This window comes from Talpa occidentalis, unplaced genomic scaffold (genome assembly GCF_014898055.3).
Source record: "Talpa occidentalis isolate TD23 unplaced genomic scaffold, MPIMG_talOcc4v2.1 talOcc4.4, whole genome shotgun sequence".
Taxonomy (NCBI): Eukaryota; Metazoa; Chordata; class Mammalia; order Eulipotyphla; family Talpidae; genus Talpa; species Talpa occidentalis.
Window position 1 is genome coordinate 118,378,037 of NW_023604295.1, and position 27,328 is coordinate 118,405,364.

The 27,328-nt window shown below is 41.0% G+C and overlaps 1 protein-coding gene across 3 annotated transcripts; it reads right to left on the reverse strand.

The window, feature by feature from the left end:
* Positions 1-2,754: 2,754 nt before the first annotated feature.
* On the reverse strand, positions 2,755-27,076 carry INTS10 (integrator complex subunit 10). Of its 3 annotated transcripts, XM_037526185.2 has the most exons (18): positions 26,870-27,076; positions 26,259-26,326; positions 24,972-25,075; positions 24,132-24,271; positions 22,304-22,385; positions 21,695-21,835; positions 21,120-21,291; positions 20,518-20,687; positions 19,909-20,042; positions 18,796-18,949; positions 16,939-17,021; positions 14,218-14,370; positions 12,281-12,389; positions 10,540-10,619; positions 9,275-9,437; positions 8,277-8,370; positions 5,303-5,380; positions 2,764-3,153 (listed from the first exon to the last, which is right to left on the reverse strand). In XM_037526185.2, exons 1-18 carry the CDS (start codon positions 26,996-26,998, stop codon positions 2,997-2,999), a joined length of 2,211 nt encoding a protein of 736 aa, XP_037382082.1. In that variant the 5' UTR covers positions 26,999-27,076; the 3' UTR covers positions 2,764-2,996. The 3 variants fall into 3 exon arrangements, with proteins under 3 accessions (XP_037382080.1, XP_037382081.1, XP_037382082.1); XM_037526183.2 differs by lacking the exon at positions 5,303-5,380 and having other exon boundaries at positions 2,755-3,153; XM_037526184.1 differs by lacking the exon at positions 5,303-5,380 and having other exon boundaries at positions 2,755-3,153; positions 26,259-26,418; positions 26,870-26,907.
* Between the last annotated feature and the right edge of the window lie 252 nt (positions 27,077-27,328).

The following is a 27,328-nucleotide window of genomic DNA, read 5'->3' on the forward strand; positions in this document are numbered from 1 at the left end:
TTAAATCACCTATTGATTTTATTTTTTTAAAAAAGATCTATTTATTTATGCACATAGGAGCTGGGGTGCAGGCCAGAGATGCAGGGGGTGAGAGGATCCACTAGAGACAGAGTGGGGAGCAGAACAGGCAGATCTACTGAAATACACTGCTAAGAGGAGCAGTGGGTGAGACAGGAGAGGTCTGCTGCGCCATTGGGTTTCTCCCTGGCCAGGGATCAAACTCGTGTTGCAGTGGCTGCAGATAGCTTCATAGTGCTGCGTCTTAACCTCTGGTGTCACTGGAGGCCCCAAACCACCTATTGATTTTAATTTCTCTCTTAATAGGGTCTTATTTAGAGACAATTTCTAAAACTTCTAGGCAAAATAGTCAGACAACTTCTCAGCTCTTTTATTCTTAAATAGCTCCAAGAAACATATGTTTACCTGATTGTAGGGTAAATAGCAACATGTCAGGCTTTTCTGCCCTCCTACCATTCGATTAGATGCATGCCTGATGGCAGACACCTGGAGGAGGGTGTGGGCATGCATGGGTGGGTATACTTGGGCTGAGACTGGCTTATCAGAACAGAACTACCAGAAGGATAACAAGTGAGAGAGCAAAAGGAGCTGAGAGAACAAGAGCAGAACCAGCAGAGAAGCAGAGGTCACAAGAGAATACCCGAGAGCGCAGAAGGAGTGGAGATTTGCTGGGAGCTCGAAAGCCTGCCAGCCTCCTGGTTGCTGCCCCCCCCCAACCCGCCCCACCTGGTAAACTGGTAAACTGCCATGTACCTGGTAAACTCAAAAGCCTGAAAGAAGCCACCGAGGGCTCTAGGATTCCTCCTTTACCCCGGCTGCTCGGGATGTAGAGATCCTGCCCTGCGCCCCTCCTGCCATTACACTGATATATTTCAGGAACAGCAAAAGAAAATATGCCTGAGAGCTGACATGGTTGCACATACATGCACGCTGCTCTTGGAAGCATTTCATATGAAGTTCACATTCAGCCTTTGTAACAACCTGAGGAAGGTACCATCATTTGTTTGCCCGACAACTATGCGATGAAGAGCTTTGCTACCAGATGCATGTCGTGGCAGGGGAGGAGCTCATGGCAGGCAATGAAGGAGGAAGTAAGATGGGCAGACCCGTTTAGTTAGAGTTACTAGCTGCCTGGCCTTGAGACAGCGTTTTGAAACATGCTAAAATAAAGGGCATTCTGGAGGCAGCCCCACACCATGAAGCAACACCTTTGTGGACCAAGGTCAGCCTCGTCTGCACATTCTGGGAACTAAACATCCTCCAGCCAAGGAGACCCTGGCGCTCAGACTCCATAGATGGCTGGAATCAACTAGACAAGGACCTGTCACGGAGTTCAGCCAGTTCAAGACAACAGATTACTAACCAACACACCCGCCCCCCTTTATTTCAAATAAAGTATATAATTCGATGCTTCTTGCCCCTCAGCAGCTACCCACTCGAGATCCCTCTCTGTTCAGAGAGCTTTCCTGTTCTCCTTATTTGACAATAAACATCTTGTTTTTGTCTTACTCTGGCCTCAATGTTGAATTCATTCCTCTGACGTAGACAAGGGCTGGGAAGGGCTGTTGAGGTCCCGCTCTCAGGCCTGGCCTGATTCATCAGTACTGCAGATGAGTCTAATTTTCCCACAGGGCTGACTCACTAGGAGTAGTTACTCTTTTCCAGTCAAGGAATAAGAAAATGGATACTGGGCAAATCTGAGGGGTGCCCAGTTGCCTTAAACTGTTGAAGAGAAACACCCATGTTGCCCAAACTAAGGGTCCATGGCACCTGTGCACATAAAGGCAAAGAAAGCAGACTCTTTGTGTTCAAAGATTTGATTGGTGAGAAGTTCAAAGGGGAGAGAGGAGAAAGGACTTCAAATAATAGACTTCCTTTCAAACTCTGAAATCAACAGTTCCCCAGCTGATGAGGCAGGACCCAGAGCTAAGCAGCCAGGTGACTAGTGAAGACACTAAGAGAACAAGTCCAGGGCACACAACGGCAGGAACCTTAAGCAAGGTCAGGCAGGTTCCAGACAGCTGGGACCAAAGGAGTGTCAAAATGAACCATATAAGCTGAACCCACAAGAAGGCCATGACAATGGTTTCCACTGTCTCTGCAGAGCCCACCTGCCAAAGTGCGCTGCCAAGACCAGACACCAGGAGCAGCCTCCCCATGTCTCTCATTCCTCTTCATTTTTCACCAATATATTCATTTTATTCCTTTCTCTTTCCCAGCAGCCCCCATTCAGGAAGTCTTGTTCATGGCATGCTGGGAGTTGTAGTTGAAGGCATCTGAGATGCTGGTAGCATGTAAGTGGGGGTGGGGAAAGTGGCGCCCATTCCCATTGCCATGGTGATGCTTTTCCCTTGCCATGGTAATTTATTCTGTAACAGCTTGAGGCCCAGAGAAAATGGCTCATTCCTGGTACATGGCAAGTAAAGGGCTGAGCAGAGCCAGGGTGGGAAGTTAGTCCTGGGCAGACTCCACCAATGGCCTAAGCACTCCCTTTCCTGGACTGTTCCCTAGACTTCCACCCACCCACCAGAAGGTTGCTCAAGTTCATTTTTTTAATAAAGTTTCTGGTATTAAAACTTTCCAGGTGAAAATGTCTAGCATCTAGTAATATATTGATATATAATATTTACCAGGGCCTAAGTATACAAAATAAAATCTTGAGAGCAGAGTGAATAATGCCTTTTAAAGTAAGGTGGACCTTGGCTCAGAAAATCCTAAGAATTAAAACAAACAAACAAATTCAGGATGACTTTTATTTACAAAACAGGTTCTTTTGTTTTACAAAAATTACAAAAAAAGATTCTTAAAAATAGAAATAGCTTCTCAGATTCTTGGGAAATAAAACTTTGAGCAACCAAGAGTTAGAATTCAGATGATCTTGTTTAGAGTTGTAACAGCAACATCTGTCAATGTGTCAGGTCCTCCCCCATGGTTACAGGGCTCTGAGCTGTCTCTGGTCTCTAGTGAAAAGGTCTCCATCAGGCCAGAGTCTGAAGGAGCAAGATCTTCTCATTGATGCAGAACCTGTGCAGCACCACCATCAAGTTCTCCCCACAGCGAGACACCTGGCGCTCCATGGCCAGGCGGAAGTCCTCCTTCACGCCCTTGCTGATGCCCCTCGTGACTGTGTGGTGCCTGAGGGCAGCGACAGGGAAACAGACAATACCAGGGTTAGCTCCAGCATCACTGCAGGGTTTCTGGGGTAGAGTAAAGCCTGCCTCAAATCTAAGTATAAGTAAGCAAAAAATTAACAACAGACAGAAGTCCTGCCCAACCTCCATTCTGCCCATTCCTTCTCTGAAAAGACTTCAAACTTGAGCACTATTTTCCCAACTCAATCAAAGGCACCTAAACTTTCAGTCAAATGCCACCTGCTATTCTATTACCCCTCTGCACGCTGACCTGATGCCTCCCTTTGCTGACTCTTGCATCAGTCAGCGACTTTGGGCTGAATGGGGCCAGATGACACTGGCCACACCGCTCATGTCAGGCCAGCTGAGTGCTGAGGAGGCAGCAGGGAGGCAGGATGATCCAGTCACCACACAGCTCGGGCCTTAGGCAGATGCACCATGAAAAAGCCAGAAAGGCTTGGTACCTGGGCACAGCTGCTGGGTGACAAGCACATCTCTCTCCCTGAAGCCAGCACAGGACAGTGCCTCTGAGGGCTTAGCCCACCCAGATTCACATCTGTATGAGAAATAGCAGGAGTTGGGGTCCTGAGACAAGTCTGGCTCAGGTGGGGAGAGAGAAGCAGAAATGTGGAAAAACAGGTGCATGCAAAAGCCCACTGAAGACCACATCTGGTCACGTGCTCAGGAGACCTGCACCACAGAGGGAGGGCCAATAGGAACACACGCATGGTTTCTAACTGTACCCCGTAAGGTGTGCTTTCAAGAAGGAAAACACAAAGGAAATCCCAGAGAACTGAAGACAGCAAAATGACGAAAGGAAAGAAAATCTAGCAAAATTCAATGGGTTTGGTTAAAAGAAAAGTTTTAACTGCTAATCCAATAATTTGGCAGAATTAGATAAATAGAAGTCACCTCTCTTCCCCACCCTTGCTGTCTAACTTCCCTTAGACACAGCCACAGGGATTTAAAATTAGATTTTTATGTATTGGTCAAAGTAAAATTGATGAAACCACATTAAAATGGTTGTTTTTTAAGACTTGAAATATCATACATAATAAGCACAACAGAAGTCATAAAGTTGCAATGCAAAAGAAGGAAAAAACCCCAGGCTTTGTTAACTAGCAAAGTGCTGCCAGCACACTCAACAATGCCCACGGTCATTTTAAAGAACTACATGGTAAAAACAGCAGTTCCCCAGGGGGAGAATGCAGTTTGTTCTTTGTGGGCATTTCTAGTGAAGTCTGGCTGTTAACTCAGGACAGTGTGTGTGAGTCCAAGGCCAGGGACCCACTGGGAAGAAAGGCAGACCTTTCTGCACTGTCCTGGGATACTGCTCTTCCGGATCCCAAACTGCAACCTCAAGTGGGAGTCTACTCTGACCAACTGAAAGTTACTGGTGTTTGCAGACAGTGCACTAGAGGGTGTTGATGGGTCAAAGTCAAATTTCCCCTGAATGCTAGTAAAAACAAAATAAAACGGTGTATCCCACTGCAAGTTCAGTGGTACTGTTTCCATATATAAAGAGCAAAAATAATTCAGTTCTATTTCTATCAGAGCTTCTACCCTTCTGCTAAGTTTGGATGAAAAAGAGAATCAGTTTGCTTTTGTATTAAAGAACAAGATAAATCAAGTAGTATATGTGGCATTCTAGACTACCAAATATTTTCAATTCAAAGAGGTAATGTCTGAGAAAAGTTTTCAGTGGCAGGAAAATAGTATGCTAATGCCTATTTAGATCGAAACTTCAACAGTGGTCGCCATTATGAAAATCAAGAATAAAGATTTACTTAAAAGAAACTTCAATATCCTTAAGTATTTAAGACCAAATGCCTTTTGCTTTATTGAGAGACTCGTGGTTTAATGCCTAATCTAATGCGCACTTGATCTAATACAGTTTTATATAAACTTCATTTTTTTTTTTCCAGATCCATAATGATTTTTAAATTGAACACAAAAAACACTGGCAACTTATGGAAAAAATTAAGAAATGTTACAATATTACAACCAGATGGTTTGCCAAGGAATGCAGAACAAATTAAGAAAATAAATAAAGCATGAAAAAGAGCACTGAGGAACAAAGAGCTGAAAACCATGGGCAGTAAAACATGTTGACAAAACAGCACACTATGAGCAGGTGTTTTTCCACTTGGTACCTGTCAGCAGTCTGTATGCTGGGCTGAAGCACAGGTAAGAATTCCTGCTGCAGCAACCCCATGGGAGGGCTAGAAGGCCTTTAAAAAACAGCAAACAGCAGCATTCAAACACCCACACCGACTCACCCTGAACTGCAAAACAACACTCCAGAGAAAAGGCACAGGACTGGAAGCAGACTGTACAGAAACCTTTGACCTCCACAAGCCCCCCGGCCACAACAGCGTCCCTCGGGAGGATGGGAGAAGCTGGTAGCCCCGCACAGCACAGCTGTGATTGCAGGTCCAGAGGCATCTGGCTTCCTGGTCCCCAAGCTCAGCCCACTTGAGATTTGGTTATAAAAAACAAACACTGAGGAAGAGGATGATGAAATGCAATTGAATGGCAGTGGGGGAGAGGGATCAACATTTGAGAAGACACATTCCAAATCCAGTCTCCTCATACTCCACTCTTCTCATTCCCACACCAGTTCCAGAATAACCCTGGTAACTTCTGGCAACCATCTTTGACAGGATGGAAGCCCCAGGCCCTTCAGAGGGGACTGCAAGGGCTGGTGATGTTTTTGATCAAGGAAGGTTAAGTCTGAATTTCAAAAAGTAATGAGAAAAGGAAGAAATGGGGAGAGGGGTGTGGGGGAGGGAGAATCTGGGACCCATGATTTGCAGAGTTCTGTAACAATAAAGATTTAGTACATTAGCAGGTGATCACCTCAGAATGTTATTAGCCAGGCTATTCAGAGCACAGGACAGTGTTTTCCTTTTTTCAGTCTGATGCATTTAAGATACTGCAAATATCAGCATAGAATATTTCTGTATTTGAAAAACACCAATGAGTAAGGAGCATGTGCCTCTGTGGCCCTGCCCCAGCGCCCTCAGTGTTGGTACTGTACCTGCCGGGGCCCAGAGGCACAACTACACAGACTCACAACCTTACCTGAGGGGAGGGGCTGCACACGCTCACAACACATCTGCCACTCAGCCGGAGGGCCACCCAAGGGCCTGCCATGGCTTCAGAGATTTGTTTAACCCCCAAAGGAAATGGAGTATAGCTAGTGTTACTTAAGAGCCTACATTACCTCAATTAGCAAGAGTTCTCTGTCTAAGCAGCTGGCCTCTCCTGCGCCAGTTTAGGCAAAAGTAATTAGAAAGGCAAGTCTCAATGAACTTTGAGACTCACACAGTGAAGACTGGGCTAATTCCTGCAAAGTAACAATGCCTATTCCTGCTTCCACGCTGATGGAACAGGTTTCCTAAGAGGCTTCTCAGGGGAGTTTGAATGGGGATCATGTGGTCATCCCTCAGAAACCTAGAGATGGATGTGGTGCATTGCTGCCTTGCCCTCACCAACCCTTACAACGATACTACCCAGGGTTTCAACACCCCTTTGCTCTCACTCTGCGTTCCAGAGCTGTGTGCATGGACCCATGTCACTTCACTGTTCAGTATAAACTCAATAAAAGCTAGTCAAAGAAGAAAGGCTGAGTATAATCAAAAGTTTGGGATTCATCTGTTGATGTTTTGACAATCAATTCTCTCACACTTCCATAAACTGCCAAGCTTTATCTAAGTGAGAACTGTCTGTAGGTTTAATCCCAACTAAATGGAGTTGGTTCCACCAAGGCCATCTCTATGGTCTGGTAGCTTGTGCAGTGAGAGTTAATGGGAATTAACTAAAAAGTTACTGAAGGTTTGTTTGAATATTTAGTCTCAAAACTTAGAAATCACATCACAAGGGGTTAGCTAGGCTCCCAAATCAAAGCTGATCTTTAATCTGTTAAGCACAGCTACAACCATACAATTACTTTTCCCCCCAGTTTTCATTCACAATCTTGGGGAGGTAAAAAAAAAGACATGGGAAGAGGAGCACGTTCAGTTCATCTTGTAAGTATCCTGATCACGGTCTTATAGTTGCTTTTTTTTTTAATGGAACATTTGTTCTTTTAAGTGTTCAAATATTTAATAACATTTACAAGATGAAGGAAGAAATTACACTTAATCTCCCCATTCTTTAGAATGGGTTCCACAAGACCCTACTCCTGACAGGACATAAAGGGATGTTTGCTACATACCAAACGGCTGAGCTTATTGAAATCCATAATGAACATTTCTCTCTTCCCTCTCTCAACATTTCTAAGACTCCACAAAGATAGAACAAGATGTGGATTTTTGCTTTCAACAATTGAAAACTCATTCATTTCACACTAAAGGGGAAAAGAAGAATGTTTTCAGCCTTAGCAACACTTGCTTCTCACTCAAGGTTCAGTCTCTTGCAGTGACTCTAACACTGACTTACAGACACGCTGAATAGGCAGGACGCAAAGGAGAAAGTATGAAAATAAAGCTACGCGTGGCAATTACAGCACAGAGGATATATCATCCAAACTACAATGAATACTGAAGGATAGAAGCAAGATTTATGAGCTATTTAAAAATCATAAATGGTCACTAACTCCATCGAAGTGTGGGAGGGCATGCCTGAGACCCAGCACCCCAACATCCTTTCTTGAGGCAGGTGTGTTCTTTCCGAAGACATAAATCTGGTTACTTTTCTTTGTGCAGCATAAGCAATGAAAGATGCTTAGGAGGGCTTCAATTAAATATTGAAACCCAAGCACCATTTATAGGTCAAATCAGTAGTTCTTCCTCATCAATTTTCCTAATCCAGGACAACTATATTTCATCATGGCTTTTCCTAATTAGAAGAACTCTGTCTAGTTAGAAATTTATAGAATCAGCCTGAAAATTTTGAGAAGATATCATGAACATTTGAGACCTTTGTATACCCAGATTTAACTAATATTTTATCAGAAATGTAGTTAAGAAAATGCCAAGAAGGTACCCAGAATCAAATTTACTCTCAGGAACAGAGATCAGTTTTAGATTCCTGTCTGTTCAATTTCTGAAGGGTATAGAAACTTACAAATATTCCCTACAAGCACACAAAAGGTGAGCCCTTGGCACAGGAGAGCACACTTACTTGATCAGCATTCCTTGATTGGGCAGTAACTCCAGATGAATTTTCCCGCCTTCCTGAGTTCTTAAGTAGGCAAATTCCTCTAGCATGTCAATATCTGCAGGCCAGATTCAGGCTAACCACATGTGAAAACAAGGAGCCAGGATCCTGGGTGAATATGGAACTTGGCTGTGACTTACAACTGACATACCACTGACAACTGCTGTCTGATACCAAAGCTAACGATTCTCACACCAACCAAACTACCTCACAAAGATAAATGCATTTTTCATGTAAGCAATAATTAAACATATTCTATATGTTTATAAGAGCAAAATCTTTTCCTTTATAAGAAATGAAAGAGGTGGTAAGGTGGCATATGCCTCCAAAAGAGTATAAATGATTGCTTAGCACTTGGACAAGGCTATCAGCTTCTTTGCAATTAAAAAAAAAATGTATTATGGTAAACAAGTAAGTATAAATACTCAAACAGATAGATAGTTTCAATCAATGGTAGAATTCCCCTAATACACAGTATAAAATACTAATTCCCCACTGATGAAAGTGACTGCTGTGGTGATGGTGGGTAGCACTGTTGGTGGGGATACAGCAGCCTTGGCAGCAGTGAATTGGAGCTCTAACATGGTGACCTCAGGGGCACCTGTGCCCTGAAGGAGACCACAAAGGCTTTTCCTGATAGACAAAGGCCAGTCAACTGTTCCACTCTGTGACACAATCACTTGGTCTATCAGGCCCCTGCAGGTTGTCACTTCAGGCATCCCAGAAGTCTGGGAAGTGGAAATGAAGTAGGACTGTGTGTGTTCCTAACTCCTTGCGTTACCTTTGCTGAAGCCTTTTGTGATTTTCATGAGACCAGTGGCCAAACTGCGTGGTGAGTCACCACATCATCCTTCTGTCCAAAGTAGCAAAAGCCATTATGCCTGGTCTTCCCTCCCCCACGAATGGTTTCTTCAAACTCTATAAAATCAGACTCTCTAATGCTTAGACAAGAAAAAGGATACTTGTAACGTAACTGAAAAAATTCTCATATTGGAAATTTCCTTGTTGGCAAATCTTGTTGACAGCTTTCAAGAAAAGATTCTCTCCCCGAGGCCACTCCTGCTGAAGCAATACAATCACGTGCCCCAGTGCCATGTCATCCCTGTTGTCCGTGAAGGCTCTAAGCTGCAAGACAAGGATTATGCGGGGAAGGGAGTTGCAGGGTGAACTAAAATACACTAAATACCACTTCCTGAAAAAAGTGCTGTGATGCGAAAATGTGTGACAAAAGTCATTAGAGTAAAAATGGAACGAGGAAGAAGCCAAATGTCACAACAGCCTCCTACAGAGGGTGGGGGCTAACCCAAGAAGCCTCTGGTCCCCTTGTGCTGGGAACTGGGCATGGCAGAGTGTTAACTCCAGCATCTTGATGGAATTTGGAAAACTGGGGAATTTTGGAAAGCCTGGGAGAAAAATCGAATAGTTCTATAATAACAGAGAACTGGGGATTTCTTTTAAGGGGACAGTTGAGAGTAGAGGAGAGAAGAGTTTGAGGGGCATATGGGATTGTGGAGAAAGAAAGGCAGTGGGGAATAAAGAAGGGAGCAGGAGTGTGAATGGAGGAACAGTTGAGAACAAAAGGAACAAAAGCCTAAAATCATATTTTAAATTGCTTCTGTCACCCCAAGTGATTCTGAAAATGAGTTAAGTTTAGGAATGACTGTCCTAAAGTGGAGACCCAATATCGCTGCTCTCTTGCTCATAAGCCTTTGGGAAGCAAAGAGGCATCTCAATTCCAAGGCTACAATCTGCAGTCAATGGCTGACGTTCTTTTAATAGTCTTTCAAGGGTCCCAGTTCTGGTGGCCTTTGTTGGTGTTGTCCAGGTGTCTGAAGTGCTTTCACTCATCCTATCTTTATGATAACCTCACCATCCCTCTATGAACCTAGCAGCATTTGTCTCCCCTTCTTCTGTAGCTAATACATTCTGATTTCAAAATTAATTAATTAATAAAATATTTACTGAACATGACTATAGGCAAGGTTATTTGCATATTTGTCCAGCTATCGTTTGTAACTTCTTCAGGAGGGGAATCATTTCCTATTCATCTTTGTCTACTGCAGCTGTTATTCAACAAATATTTGCTAATTCCTAAACCAACTGCTTTCCTCATGACAATCTACCCTTTAGGGCAACTGTTCACAGGGTTCTCCATTTAAGTCATTCTAGATCATCAGAACAATGGTTCAAGTTAAAATTCATTCATGCTAATCAACTTGATGCTTACCTTAAAACAAGCTAGCATTAAATGCAAGCAGTATGGCATGATAGCCTTGCTGGTACAGGGCAGAAGCTTCAGATCCGAACCTAAGCAAAGTACACAATGTGCTTGTTATTATTAAAGAAAAAAGCATATACATTTTTAAAGATTTATTTAACCAATGCATACAAGAACTGGGGTACAGGCCAGAGGTGCAGGAGGCAAAAGGATTCACCAGAGACAGAGTCGGGGACAGAACAGGCAGACCGGCTGAAATACACTGCTGAGGGGAGCAGCAGGTGAGACAGGAGAGGTCTGCTGCACCATGTGGGTAGCTCCCAGGCCAGGCCAGAGATAGAACTTGTGCTGCAGAGGCTGCAGACAGCCTCACAGTGCTGCACCTAACCCCTTGCACCATCAGGGAGGCCCATATTAAAGAAAATATTTTGGAAAAAAATGTTTAATATACTTTCCTAAGGGAAAAAAAGAGGATAAGCAACAGTCATGATTCAAAATACACTGAAGTCATGATTCTACTTAGTGATGTGAAACTGGCTTTTGAATGGTAAATGGATTTCATTCATCAGTCTTCTTTACTAAACTCAGTGTGTGTAGAACTGGGATATCCTCCCAAACTGATTGCTAGAATTTGTTAGTGAAGTCATTTGGGTTTAGAGTTTTCTTTGTGGGAGGGTTTTTGATAAGTTTAATTTCTTTGACAGATGTAGTAACATTCATATTTTTTTATTTTTTGTCAGTTTTGTTGTATTTTTCAAGAAATTTTCCATTTCATTCAAATTTTTTAATTTACTGGCATAGAGTTATTTATCGCTTATTCTCTTAATGTTCTTTTTCAATAGGATCTATTGTGTGACATTTCCATTTTTAATCCTGCTATTATTAGGGGTTTCTCAATCTCATTACTTTTTTTTTTTTTTTTTAAATACTCTTTTTTTTTTTATTTGTTTGTTTGTTTTGTTTATACAAGCACTGGGTACAGTCAGAAGCGCGGGAGGGTGAGAGAATTCACCAGAGCCAGAGCGGGGAGCAGAGCAGGCAGAAGGACCGAAGTACACTGCTGAGGGGAGCAGCGGGCGGCAGGAGAGGTCTGCGCGCCATGTGGGACCCTCCTCCGGTGGCCGGGGAGCAGCCGGGGATCGAACCGACGCCGCAGAGGCTGCGGGCAGCTTCGCAACCCAGCGCTCAACCGCTGTGCCACCGGGGAGGCCCTCAATCTCATTACTTTTATAAAAAATCAACTTGTGACTTTATTTTCTCTACTGTGTTGATTTTTGCTGTTAACATTATTTCCTGTCTTCTGCTTTTTGGGGGGTTTGTTTATATTTTTTCCCATGCTTTTAAGGTAGAAACTAGATAGGTGATAAGTCTTTCTTCCTTTTTCATATCAGCATTACTACTAAATTTATGTTGATTTTCAAGCAACATGCAACTTGACCTGTATCTCCAAAGAGCCCAAGAGTAATATGCTAAGAAATACTTCTTAACTAATGTATAAGTATTCCTAGAATAGGTCAAGCTAGGAGAAAGGAGTTCACTGACATAAAATGAAGACAACTTTAGAGGAGAGACAGATTTATAACTCCTTATGAAATCAGAGCCAAGGAAAAGGTTGGCAAGGGATGAATGTTTTACACAATTTGTCAAACCTTGCAGATGATGGGGGTTCTCATCAGGAACTATAAAAAATTTTCCAGTTTTGGACTCTGAAGTTATTTTTATAAAATAAAAATAAACCTTGTTACCATACCTTTCCTAAATTTGGGCTTTATTTTTGAGGGTTCTTCCTGTGACTTGCCTCCATCTTGAATGGGAAGTACCATGTAGCACATCAAATCGAGGACCTTTTCACATGTCATCTAAAGAGGAATGAAAGGAACTTTTCATTTTTGAAATGATTCATAATTTGAAGTTCTCTGAAACTGAAACCCAAAATAAACATAACACTAAAATACTTGTAGCATTTAACTGGGCAACATGGAAAGGTCTATATCTGTCTCAAGACTCTTCATGTGAGTGTTATGGTTTGCTTCTCAGTAAATATAAGATTAAATCTACAAACTAGGTGTTTTAGGGAACAAACTACCAAGGTGTTGAACAGCAAGTGGCATCCACAAGGAATATGTTCCTGTCTTGAAGACTTTGCTAAGTCTTTAAGGAGAAAAATTATCAAACTAGGACATATTTAAGAAAAACAAATGGTGCGATATAGAGCATAATTTAAAATAAAGTAGGAATACATGCACAGGCTAGACTAGCTGCAAAAGTTGCAGGCAGGACAGTCACCTTGATCTAAGCATTAAAGGGGAGGATTTGGGGAAGAAGGGAGGAAAGGGGGAAAGAAGGGGGGTTTGAAAGGGGAGAAAGATGTGGGAAGGGCTGTGTACTAGCGCAGGTGCTTGACTTGAGGGAAGGCAGGTTTACGCCACACACACCGGAAGGCACCTCTTACCCCACTGGTCTATCTGCCCAAATTCTAATGTTAACTATCTGATTTCACTGAGGGAGCATTTCCTACATGTCAGGGCATTCGCACTTTACAGACTAGAACTGGAGTCTTAAATACACATTCCAATCTTTTTCACGTCTTGACACATCCAGAAAATAATATTATAAGGCTGCTCAGAGTCGGCAGCAACTGTTTGGGGGTCTGCCTGGTGTAGGTTACAGATAACTGCTTGAGGGTTGAGCAGGTTGGTGGGTTGGCAATGAAAAACACATCCCTAGCCACAGGTTGGGAAGGTCTAGATTTCAGAGAGCTTGGACTCCAGTCACAGGAGGTAACTTGCTCAGGTTACTGAGCTAATGAGTGGCCAGAGCCAGGACTTGTATGCCACCTCCAGCTAATCTCTCCTGTAAATCTTTCCTAGAATACATGGGCCCCACCGAAAACACCCTTCCCTGAGTGCCTGTTATGCACATGTCTGAGGCATACCACTTAATATCTGCTTTTTAATTGTCTTACAAAAATACTTGCACTGTTCTCTCCATCTCACATTATTTGTGCTTGAAAGGCAGGTATCCCATATCCCCAACCCCTGATTGTACTCCCCACCCCCAGTACATGGCTTACCTCTTGGCACCAGAAAGTCAATACTTCAATTAAGTGGGAGGATGTCAGCAATATTTTAGATAGCAATGATCACAGTTACAGGGTTGCAAAAAAGATTACAGGCAAAAAATTCAATTAAAGCCATGGGCTAGTATGGCGGGAGTGGAAATAAAAGGCAATACACTGTAGCAGGTGCTGTGAGAGAATCGAAGGCTAACATGATGGGAGAAGCTTGACCCATCATGCTCTGCTCCTGCAAAACTCCTAGGAGGTGTCATTACTATGTAACAGAGAGAATCTAAGTTTGGATAAACTCATGCACATCCTCCATTTCCTATTTAGTAAAGGCCTCTTCAGTCTAGAACTGACTCCATTACATTTGGATTCTAATCAAGGGAATGAAAAACTGATCATCTTCTAACAATATGGCATAATGAACAGGAAGCTTAATTTGAAAGAATCTATAGTTAAAGAAAAAATTAAGTACAACAAAAATCATTCTAATTTTCCTGAGATTAGGCAGAAAGACCAAACTTTAAGTATGCTTGTCTTAAATTAAAAAGTCACTTTAGGAAAAGAAGCAAGATTCCAGGTAGCTGAATGTTTTTGAGGGTCCTATGCATGGCAATACTCACTCTGTACTCCCCTAGAGCAAAGTGGCAGGTCGCCAACTGGATGAGTGCCCTTTGATGCTCCAAAGTCCCCTGGCCTGTGATCTGTGGCTGAGGAAGCGATCCCTGGAGAGCTGCTAAATGATGCAGACTGGCTATTGCCTTTTTATATTGACCCTTAAAAAGACAGAACAGCAGAGAGGGAAAAAAACAGTTATTTAAAAAAACTCCAAGATTAATTAAATGAGTAGCAAACAACTACAAATAAGTTATTTCTACTTGATCATGTGACGAAGAAAAGGGAGACTCAGCAACAGAATCAAACCAAATATTTAAAGTTACAGGGTTTGGGATTTTGTGGTGGACCCATGGAGATTTGATGGTAATGAGGAATACCCAATTTAATGAAAGAAACGACTTTGAGATATTCATTATTACAATGGATAGAGATCAGATTAAAATGGCATGAGAGGAGGTCCCTTGCTTAGATCCTGGGAATATAATCTGAAATTTATTCAGAAGAGCAGTAAACCCAGAGTCCCATGACTTGGGTGAAACTGGAACACCTCCTGGGCATAGGAGACCAGCACAGACTACAGAGGAGATTCATGGTTCACTAAACATGAGGTGGGTGGAGAGAAATGCCTGGGCCAGGAGGCTGCCATACAAACTACCATTCGGAGTATTGCTCCTAGGCTGGCAGCCAGGGTGGAAAAAGCTGAGGCCCACACCCTTGAAAGAAAACATGTGGGATAGCTGGGGTCTTCCCAGTGGGCTGGATCCTCAGTGAAAATAAGGACAGTGTGCTGGACTGCGTGCCTCCTCCCCACCCCTCTGGAGTGGTACTGACCTCACGAAGTGCACTGATAGCACAAGTGCGGAGACTTGGGCCTGGAACCCTACAGAGGAGGGTTATTGGTGGTGCCACAGACACTAGCCAGTTCTCCACCCACCCTGCTCGGCACATCCCACCAACAACTGGACTTCTCTAAGACCCTCCCAAGCTCCTGACTCAGAAGCTACCAGATCATATCCCCTAAGGTATGGAAACTGAAAAGATTAAAGAAAAAAAAAAACAAAAAACTTAAAATCAAATAAAACCACAGTGCTGCCTGCTGGAGAAGAAGTAGTGTAAATCTCTAAGTCACTGCTACCAATATTTTAAAATAGGGAAATCAAAGCAGCAAAAAATGGGTAGACAAAAAAGTACAATACATGGCACTTTGAGACCTCAAAAGAATATGTCATCACAAGGAGAGAACAATTCTCCAGAATCCAACCACAAGACACAGAAGATTTTATCTTCCTATTAGATACAGAGTTTAAATTCCCACTGTAAACTCTAAGAAATGGAAGAGAATGTGGAAAAGCACGTCAAAGTGATATAAAAGAACTCTGAATAACTAATCAGATATAACGAAATTCAGAAGAACAAATAAATGTCATGAGAAATGAAATTAATGAACAGAAAATATTGATATTTTAACAAAATAATAGAGTTGCAGGACAGAGAAAGATCAATAGAGGAGATAAAAATTTCTGGAGAAATCTATGGAGGATGAAATTGGTGACCTCAAAGATAATAATGTACAAATCCAGGTGGAAGAAGAAAAAGACATATGAAGGGGAAAATAAGGAAGAAACACTTCAAGAAATACGTGACTCCATTAGGAAAGGCAACATTGGGACAATGGGCATTTCAGAAGGGGAAGAGAGAGAGAAGGGTACAGAGAATTTATTCAAATGTTAGAGGAAAATGTCTCAAACCTTTGAGTCCGTGAAGCTAAAACAACACCCAGTTATCTAACGTAATGAGACCTACACCAGACACGCACTTGTGAAACTACATACTTGTGAAATGGATAGGATTATGTTATGTGAAATAAATCAGGAAAAAGACCAATACATATGTTTTCACTCATATGTGGAACACAGAGAAATGAAACAAAGGGTGAGACAAAACCAAATAAAAAACATACCCTAAAAACTGAGGTTGCCTGATGGGGCGGGGGAGGGTGGACAATGTGTGGAGGGGGACGGGGTCCCATGGACTATGACGCAGGACTGTAGGGGCGTCGGGGGTGGGTATGGTGTGGTAACACACCTGAAGAGATATGATCCTCAATCACATACAGTATTGTAAACTGTTACCTCAATAAAAAAATAAAAGTCACATGATCTCACGGAGGTACTTTACAAATACAAAGATTTTTCTCTCGGGTTTTCATTTTTACAATTAACTGAAATTAACACAGCTCTTTGATAAAGTACCTTTTTGATACATCATTTCTTTATAAATCATTTACTGCTAATACCATGTCTCCTTTATGAAGGACGGAAGCCACAATTTACCCATTTTAATAGGGGAGGCTGGAAGTTCTCCATCTTATTAGTGAATTGTCTACTCTTCCCATCTGAGTTGTAAGGAGCTGGGAACAGCAGAGCAAGGCAGGTTTCCACCAGAGTGGAGAGAAGTATTCATCTTTTATTCCAAAGTTAAAATCTTACTTATGCAGAGGGGTGTGAGTGGACATACCAAAAGAAATACAAAAGATGGGATCTTGTCATTTTGGAGTTATTTTGAGGTGAAGTGTTCCATAATCCCTCAGAGGCAAAAGACAGGACGTCTGTCTGCAGAGCATGGACCAGACCACAGGGGAACATACACATCTTGTATCCTAAGACTGGTTCACAACAGTAATCATCCTGGACAGACATGGGTACCTACAGTCCACATTACTCTACCTGATAGATGATCATATCGGTGAGGAAGATTCTTAACCATAGCCAAGTATCTGTCTTCCATGTCAAACAAATTCTTGTAAATTCTGGGAATTCAAAAGCAAGTTTATTGTAAATATATCACACATAAATAGAAAAAAAACAACAACAAAAACTAAGAAACTCAGCAAGAGGGAACAATAGGCAGAGACAAATTACCAAAAAATGGATAGTCACTTCAGACCTTGATCTCTCAAACAATGGTTTAGAATTTCAACTAGATAGCAAAGCTAGAGCATAACATTTATCAGTAATTCTCAGGCAATGTTTTTATTAGGGAGCAACATTTATTAATCAAGTACCATGTGCCAGGAACTGTTCAAAATGCTTTTCACATACCACCTCATTTATCTTTTAAACTACTTTGCTTTCCCCAGAAAAAGGTCTTGCTTTATTTTCCATCCAGCTGAAATAATATACAGTGACAGTAAGAATTTTACTCATTTTTTAAAAGTCAGTTTATAACTGATGAAAAAATTTCCTCCAAAAGTGTGACTTAATACAGTTCTAGGTGAGACAAGGAGAAACTAATGACACTATATTTACTTTACAATTAAGATATGATGCACGTGGCCAAGGACTCTGTCTAGACATGTGCCAGATGGGATTGCTGTCTACAAGGAAAAGAACGGACTTTGATCCCAAAGTATAGCAACTGACACAAGTTGGTTAGCAAAGTGCTAGGAATTTTTACGTAATAGTGAAATATTTAGTACTTTAAATATTATACAGGAAAAATATCAAAGAGTTTCTTGTCTATACTGAAAAGAAATTAGGCTTTCGAAATATGTCAGAGAAAGGCAAATACCGGATGATTTTATTCAAATGTAGAATATAAAGAAACAAAGCAAAAACACAGACAAGACCAAATCAAAAGAAACCCCTGCAATCTGACTGCAGCTCTGGGGTGACCAGAGGGGAGAGTGTGAGATGGGAGTAACTGCGGGAGGGGACCCAATGGTCTGTGGTGGGTTACTAGTGCTTTGGTGGTAGGTGTGTTGCGTTTACATACATTTGAAAAAACGTGAACTTATTATCCCTAAAACATATACAGTAGTTGTAGACCAACATTATTTCAATATAAAAATAATTCAATAGAAAAACAAACAGGTTTTCTAGAGCATTTGGATTTTGAGTTTTCCAGGCAAGGAAGTTAATGCTGTTTACCTTTGTATTCTCAGTTACATGTGGCTTGAGTACACTACAAAGAATAGGACCCAACAACTAAAAACACAAATAAACGCAGCAAGGAAAAAAAGGCCAGCAATACTAGTATCTAAAAGACAAAAAATTCCTCTTCAAATTCTACCCCAAACCTGATTATAACGCCCTCAGAGTAGGAGCTACAAGGTACATGGTTACTTGACTATTAATAACCGATTAGGCCTCCCTGGTGGCACAAGGGGTTAAGCACCGCACTATGAAGCAATCCACAGCCTCTGCAGCATGTGTTTGATCCCCCAGCCTGCCAGGGAGCAACCCACATGGCGTAGCAGACCTCTCCTGTCTCTCCCGCTGCTCCCCTCAGCAGTGTATTTCAGTCAATCTGCCTGTTCTGTTCCCCACTCTGTCTCTGGTGAATCCTCTCACCCACCTGCATCTCTGGCCTGCACCCCAGCTCTTGTATGCATAAATAAATAAATGTTTAAAAAAAAATAACTGATTAGATAACCTGCTCAAACAGAATCTTATAAAACAGGAACTGCTATAATCAGCTTAATAACTATAAGTGACTGGACATTTCATGTAGAATGATTTCCTTTTTTAGCATAATGTTTCTATATAAAAAATGAAACAGAACCCATACCAGAACATTCTTACCCTTGTCAAGGAATTCTAGGGAATAGAGCAACTCCCAGCTCTCCCTGGCCAATTTGAAACTCTCTAACACCTCAATGGAGTTAGCAAGTTCTGCTTTATTAACCACAATATGACGATTCCTCCCTTTTACAGAACAGTCTTCATCATCTGAACTCTGTTTAGGGAACAGGGAGAACATGATTAAAGCGAGAAATAGTTAGAGATTGGAACATTAGTATGTTTATTGTAGCCCAATTCTGATTACTATGTGGATTTTATGTCAAAGGATACTATCATGGGTAGAATAAAAAAAAAATCTAAGTTTAACAATTTATCTTTAAAATGTAACAAATTTTTCACCTTTTCACTCTCATTCAAATTTTATTTTTTAAATTAAGTTTATACTTTTTTCATGAAAAATACTAAGCTTATGTTGACTTCAGAAGTAAAGCTATGGAGTTACAATTTCTAATAATTTAAAAATATATACATTTTATGAAAATGAAGAGTTTTACACTCAGAAATATAGTTTAAGTAGCACCTATTAGATAGCTTACTTTGTCCCCCCCAAATCTGTGATTAATTTGTTTCCAAATAATAGTGTGTTGTGTATAGAATAAAATTATTCTGAGTTCCCTAAGAAAAAATTCAGAGAAGTGACTATAGTAAACTTCAGTTGGTTATACATCACTTCAATGGCCACCCCTCTCTTTAGCTCTGCTTCCCCCTCATGCAGGGGATCCAGCCAGGAATTACAATTGTCTGCACTTAGCTTTGAACGCCCTCTGTGTTTCACAATAGAGGTTCCTACGTTTGCTCTTTGTCTGAAGTGAAGGCAAAGAGGGAGTGTACCTCAGAGAAAGGCAGCCGGAGCATAAGCTACTCAGTATGATCAGTTTTCCATACTGGCGGTCAAATACCGCCACTTAATTTTATTTTGCTGTTTCTTAAATTTGTTATTCCAAGGTTTTAATAATTCAATGACCCATATTAAATCCCTTCCCATTGATTTTTATCCCACTAAGATCATATAAAAAACATGTACAATTATTTTAGTTAAAGGCTCCATTATTTAAGATAAACTCAGAAAAATAGGCCCGGCTTCCCACTATCCACCGTATCTGAAAGGATTACCATGGTTTTTTCTCTTCCTTCAGCTAGTTTCCTCTTTTTATGTATGTGTTTATTACGATCAATTTCTATATCACCATATACATTTGACACATCCTCAAGAAGAACCAGTGGAACCTGGCTTGGGGCATTAGGACCTACAAATGGGAAGAGAACACCAACACGTAAAAATGCAGAATATTTAACATCAGGAGGTAGTTAAATCAACAGCTGTATGAAAATATAGATCATTTAAAAAGATATTCAGAGTGATCCCAACTAGGCAAACAAATAGGTATACCTGTGTAAGGAAATAAGAGCTGTGTTATATTGGAAGGACTGTGGGTGATTTCTTAGTTTTCTAATTTTCTAGAATGTATACACATATATATTAAGAATCCTTGTTTATTGTGAAATCTATGACTTTCTCAAAATAGAGGCATTTAATTAACCATTTGATATAGAAATTCTTAATGAAAATGTACTTATATAAAAACCACCAATAACTAAAAAAGCACTAACATTAACTTGCAGTTATTAGTATACAAGAAGAATATTAAGGTAAACATTTTTGTCTTCCTCACCACCCCTACTAAGGCCAGTATACTGGGACACTAATATTCTTAAACCAACCTTGAAAGAGAGATGGTTGTATGCTGTTGACATACTGGAATGCATTCTTAAAGAAGACCAACATAGTGGAATAAACCACTTGGTTTTTATATTTTGCATGTGCTTCATTATCAAAGTTGTTCATGTATCTGCAAAGATCCTTCATTCTATGCAGGATATCACCATAGCTTCTGAAAGATGAAAGATGACAAAAAGTACTCTGTGATTTTTAGCAAAAAGTCTAAAGAAAAGTCCCAATAAACAATACATGTACTAAGTTATTTTTGACCGTATCCATATGATCCAGAAATTCCTCCTGTATCAGAGCAGTGCTCAGACCAATATTTCAAGACATAAACATGCCAAGTAGCTTTTCTTTTCTCTGAATGCCAAGGCGTGCTAGTGCTTCAAAACTCAACATTGTCTTAAAAGCACATACTTTAGTTAAGAATCTTTTAATAAAGTGAGCAACCACCTTGTTGACATATGTACCAAGTGTTATAGAATTTGCCCAAAGAGAAGTATACCTATGCCATGCTTTAAAGTTTGTTTTTTAACAAGGATCCTGAGATGATGCAACCAAAAGGTTAATAAGGCAATTCTAGAAACAAAGAATTTTTTACCGTCTTCCTTTATCCATCTGCCATTCACATCTCATTCCAACAACATTCAAAATTTTAAACAATCTCTCCCAGGGGTCCACAATCTGGGACGATTTTTCAGTCAGCCCTTCTATTATGTACTTCTGAGAGCTACGTTTGCTAGGTGACATTAAATCAGATGTTTCTTGGGTACCTGAGACATGAGAAAAAATGGCCTACAATTAATACTACTTACTATTTATGTGGCACTTGATAGAATCTCAAAGAAAGTCTGACTCCCCCTTCAAAAGACAAGAGCACAGAACCATCAGTGGCCACTGGTATCAGTAGAATGTGACTTTTGAGCTATAGTACATACGTGAAGGCAAGAGCACTCATGTTACAGCTCAGCAAACTGACTGTTTTTATCAAGGGGTAAAACTGGTTCCAGAAAAGTCTCATCTCTTCACTGCAGTATTTTTTTTCTAGGAACCATCTTTTAGAAACACCATCAAACTGGCATGTATCCACATAAGATATAGGCACAATGAGGGTTTTCTGAGTTTGAAATTTTACTAAAATCTGTCTAAAGAAAATTGCAGGACATTCAAATTTACCTTGGTGCTGACTCTCTATTTGAGTAGATCTGGTGACGTAATTGATGTAAAATTCAGCTGCTTTGTTCAAGTACTTATATAGTAAATTGGCAGGCAATCGAACATCATGGTTGTTAATTATTAGAGGAAGGACGTCACAAACTGTTGAAGAGAAAAAATAAGAAAAAACAATAGTTGTCTATCTACCCCAGGGTTATGGCAAAAACAAAATTAATTTTAGAGTTCATAAATGCAGTATCTAAAATCCACAGGAAAAAATCCTTTATGGCACATTTATTTAAAGATTACAGTATAAAGGGACACCAGTGAGTAGGATGAGCAAGGAAACGCACACAGATTCTCCAGTATGGTTTAGGGACTAATTCTTACACTGGGTAGTAACTGAGATGTGTACTATTATGCTTCATACTCAAACATATGGTTACACATATTCTAATGGCGGTATCACATAGTACATAATTAAAAACTTAGAGGTTGTTCAAAATGCATTATAGACTGAAGAAATTAACAAGGATCTAAGTTCTATAATACAAAAAATTCCTTTGCTTTCTACAAATGACCTTAATCTACTTATCACTATGAATTCATAAAAAATACAATTTTTCTTACCAAACAATTTTCTAAAGCAGTTAACAGGAGATTCTTGTTCTTCAATAGTTTCAGCCTCTAATAATGCCTCCCCAAGGCCAACCTGTTTCAAAATGCAATCATCCAAGTGTATTATAGTTTAAGAGATCAGAATGATAAGAAACAGGATAATTTTTATTCGCCAAATAGTAAGTATAAACAAACTTCCCCAAGAAACAAATATTTATATTTTAAAGATTAGAAAACAAAAGGGTGCATCAATAGCAGAGCCCAGAAGGGAACCTCAAATTCACCTTACCACAGACGACTACTTTGCTTTGGTTATTCTTCTCTGAAGTAGCCAAAGTAAAATGCTAACAAAATATCTACAAATGCTAAAAGAAAACATTGGAACTACACTTAAACTAACAACAGAGTTGTAAAGAGTTTCTAAGAAGCGTGGAAATTTACTTTCTACATCAAGGTAATCATCACTTTCAAGAGTTGTCAGTAGCAGCCTTACAGCCTAGGTTAGGTCAGATGGAAATGTTCATGTTTTAGGCCCCTCTTTCTGTTCCTGTTGGCCTAGCACAGTACACAGTCAATCAAGACAGTTACATTATTCTTCCTGTGGTCACACTGGGATGCATGGGATGAACAATGTGAGCCCACATAGCACAGAAAGTTAAAAGTCACAGTAATGAACAAAAAGTGTGCTGGGTTGAATAATATCCCCCTCAAAATTCACGTGCACTCAGAACGTCATTCGTATATATTTTATTTTATAAAAAGTTAAGGTTTTCGTTGATCCCCAGCCACCGGCGAGGGTCCCACACACACACACAAAAAAAAAAAAAAAAACAAAAAAAAACCAAACAGGTATTATTAAAAAAAAAAAAAAAAGTTAAGGTTTTCGTAGATACAATTAGTTAAGGTGAGGTCATACTGGATTAGGGTGAGCCATAAGTTAATGATTGGTGTTCTGAGAAGGTCAAGGAAAGTCACAAGGACACAGACACACATGGACGAGGGCCACATGGCAAGGGAGACAGAAACTGGAATGATGTGACTATAAGCCAAGGAAATGAAAAAGATTGCCAGTGACCATGGGAGCCAGGAAGAGTTAGGAAGGATTCTTCCCTAGAACCTACAGAGAGGGCATGGCCTTGTTCACACAGAGCTTTTGGATTTCTAGCTTCCATAATTGTGAGAGAATAAATTTCTGTTGCTTAAAGCCAGCCAGTTTCTGGCTCTTTGTACAGCAACCCTGGGAAACGAACATGGGGAGTTACAGAGAAGGTTAACTGAGGCCAGAAGTCAAAGAAGACAGTATGGGAAAGAATAAGTAATAGAGTCTGGTTAAGGACTTGAATCCTGACTCTCCCACTTACTGGCCATGAGAAGTTACTAAAATTTAAAACTCAGTTTCCTCATCTGTAAAGTAGGGTATTATCTACTACATTTAACAGTATCTGTCAGTAGCACTCAATAATTATTACAGATATAAGGAAAGGGTAGGAGTTTAGGAAAAACAGGGTCCACAGGGCTGAAGCACATGAAAAATATGTCTGTTCAAACCATCAACCATGGTTCTTCATTTAATTCAAATACATTGTGCAATCCAATGGGATACAAGTATTTTTTAAAACTTTACCAACTGCAAATAAACAGCACTGTGAGAGCTTAGTGACTGTTTCCTTAAACTGATAAGACTTCTACCAGCAATATAGCTTTCTGACAAAGTTTTCTTGTTTTAAGTTCAATCTTATTGGAGGCTCCTCAGAATTTCTGCTTCACTATAGCTCCTAAACATACTGATGAATCTCTTACTCAATTTTATTTTTTCTGAAGAAAAAGACTTAAATCTTACCCCATGTTGCACTACTGTTTCAGGGAAGCGTCTCAAAAGCAGAAGCAGCATTTCTGAACGTTCCAATGTGTTGAAGCATTGCTCTGTCACCTTCAGTAACATTTCACACTGGACCCGACCAGGAAGAGTTTCAAATAAACCTGTACACAACACATTTCACTTTAAAAAGTATCTTTAGAAAAAGAATAATGAAGAAAAAAAAATGAAAGACATATACAGAACAGTGAATGCTATGTAAAAAAATCACTGGTTTCACTTACAACCTGGAAGGATTTTGGGTCAGATGGTATTAGGCACAAGATGTTTTGTTGAATGACCATAATTATTTGTAGGCCTTATTGGGCCCAGAAGATGAGACTGATTATGTGAAGGGACAATAATGCCTGTTGCTGACTGAGAAAAAAAAGCGGGTACTTGTTTAAGTTGTAATGGACTAAGCCATTGCTTTTTACCCAGAATTTGAAACCTCTGATTGGTTATAGCAACTGACATAGAGTGGAGGTTAAGAAGAAAGGTTATAAATTACTGAAAGTTTCTCTCCGTTTTTGTGGAAATCTGCCTCATCTACAGATGCTTTGATTACTATAGAACCTGTTAAAAATACATATCAGTTCCTTGGGCTAAGAGAAAAATCCACATCCTTTAAGCAAATCCAAAGGGTTCTAAGCAAATGATCAAGGGACCAAGTGACATCATTTGAACAGACTAAAGTGTCAAGAACAAAATTATACATGGGAACCAAAGCCACAGATGTCGTGACTTTTCATGAAATAACTACATATGACTCGATAGTCCAGAGATGCTAATTTATATGCCATTAAGTTATTACTCAATTCTTACTTCTTAAAAACTGGGTTTGTTTATCCTGTGAATCGTTCCTTAGTGCTGATGTAATAATGCTGATTTCTCTCCATACCACCGGCTGATCTGGGAAATTCACAAACCTATTTTTAAAATGAAAATCAAATTAAAATGTCAGATTCTATGTAGTATCCAAAAAAGAAAGAACATAGCATTGGGAGAAAAACATACTTTTCTTTATTCCGAGTGAATACATAAATGTACGAAAATAAAAATATAAAAATAAAAGCTACTTAAATAAAATGAGTACTCATCAAACGCTTTATGGTTTTTTTAAGTGAAAAGACATGTGATCAAAATATGTAAGCACCCCTAATATCAACAAGAATGAGAAAACTACCCAAAAGAAAAAAAATGGGCAAAGGCAAATCACAGAAATAATATAAATAACCAAAGAGAACATTTGAAAAGACAGTGGACACAAATTTAAAAAAATAGCATGATACCATCTTTTCCTATCACACTGGCATACAGACAGAAAAAGTGGTAATTTCAATGTTAGCAAAGTTGTGGGAAACTGGGCACTGTTATACCCGGTTAGTGGAAATGTAAAATGCCATGGAATGTAAAGTGTATTTTCTGGAGAGTAATCTGATTGAGGGTCAAAATGTAAAATATGCATACTCTTTGACTAGGAAAACCTATGTCTAAGAAAAACACCAAGACACAGATACGAAGTTCTCAATATAATGTCAAATGATTGAGCTATCTAAATGTTCACCAACAAAAGAAATGCTCTTATGAAATGCTATGCAGACATGAAAAGATCTCTATATACTGACATGCAGAGGGATCTGTTACAGTGGGTGACAAAAGCAAGCTGCAGATTGAGTAGTATAAGCTCAGTTTTGTAATCCCTCACCACGAAAACCTGATATGTATTGTATATATAAATATACACACACAATAACATACATATATACTATATGTACACATACACACACGAAGCTTAACTTTGAGTTTAGGAGAGATTTCACTTTAATTTTCTATATTTAGGTATTGTTTGAACTTTTGCGAGGATTTCCAAAATAAAATAAATTATTGGATGGAAAAGTTTTAACAACAATAAAACATTAAGACGACTTCTTTGCAGAAGGCAAGGCAACAATTCAATGAAGGGGCAAGCTCAGGACTAAGTCAGCTTTTAAGATATCCGAGATGGAGATGAACTTGAAGCTCTTCACCCAACTCCCACTTCCACTGATATAAACAAAACCTCACTGAGGTCCAGCGCGAGAAAAGCTGGAGGCCAGCGTCCCCACTCACATGTCGTACAGCAGTCTCCCGGCGGTGGCAGTCCGCTCGGCGTTCCTTTCGATGGTGTACATCTCATACTGCAACACAGAGGACACGCACGGTCACCACCTCCGCCGGGGCTGGTCCCAGCTCATCGCCAGCAGCGGTGGCCCCCGAGGGAATGGAGGGCCTGTGAGTAAAGCATCACCTGCTGACACAGCGCTTCGGGGCTCGGGGGTGTGACCCTCAGGTTCACCTACAACCCTTCCGCTCCCGGGATCAGTGGAATAACGTTTCAAAGGTGGCAGGAGCGGAACAAATATATGGCTGCCATTTCGATGAATGAACTAGCGAATGGCTTTCCTAGGGGCGATCACGAGTTGTCCAGGCCACACAACACCGTGCACACCCCACGCCTCTAGCCACCTGGGCCCCAAGGTGCTGGGTGCGCTCGGGAGAGGCTTATGGAAGGTGCAGGAGATCGGGCTGGGGGGGGGGGCAGGTAGAAATAAGTGGAACAGGACAGGGACGGCCGAGCAGAGGCGATCGGCCCCAGAGCGGGGTGCAGCGGCCGCCAGGGCCACGGCGCTGCGAGGTGCTCACATCCCCCGGCAGGCGGCCGCAGCATCGCCTGACCTCACCTGGATATTAAAGTCGGCAGGGTAGAGGCTGCGGGCGGTGATCAGCCAAGCCTTGGCTGCCCATAGGTCCTGCTGGACCAGCTCCCGGGCTCGCTGCACCAGGAACTCGCAGTCACCCTGCGCGGACATGACCCCGGAGGTGTCGCGACCCCGGCCTGAGCTCGCCGGACCTTCCGGCTCCGTAGACGCCGCGACCACGGCGGGGGAGGCTACTGCGCATGTCTGGGGATGCAGGGCCGCCGAGAGTGCCTAGGGCCGGTTTTCCGGGTTTTGCGAGCAGCCGCCACCGGGGGGCGCTAGGCTGCAGCCACGTCCCTTCCTCCTCTGATGAACGCACAGGGTTTTGACGCCAGCTCTTCCAGATCACCGCCAAAATACGGAGAAGTGGATTCCTGCTCTCGCGGGTTCCAGCGTGACCCTGGTGACGCCTGGGAGCATGCGCGGGATCGTGCTGTCGCC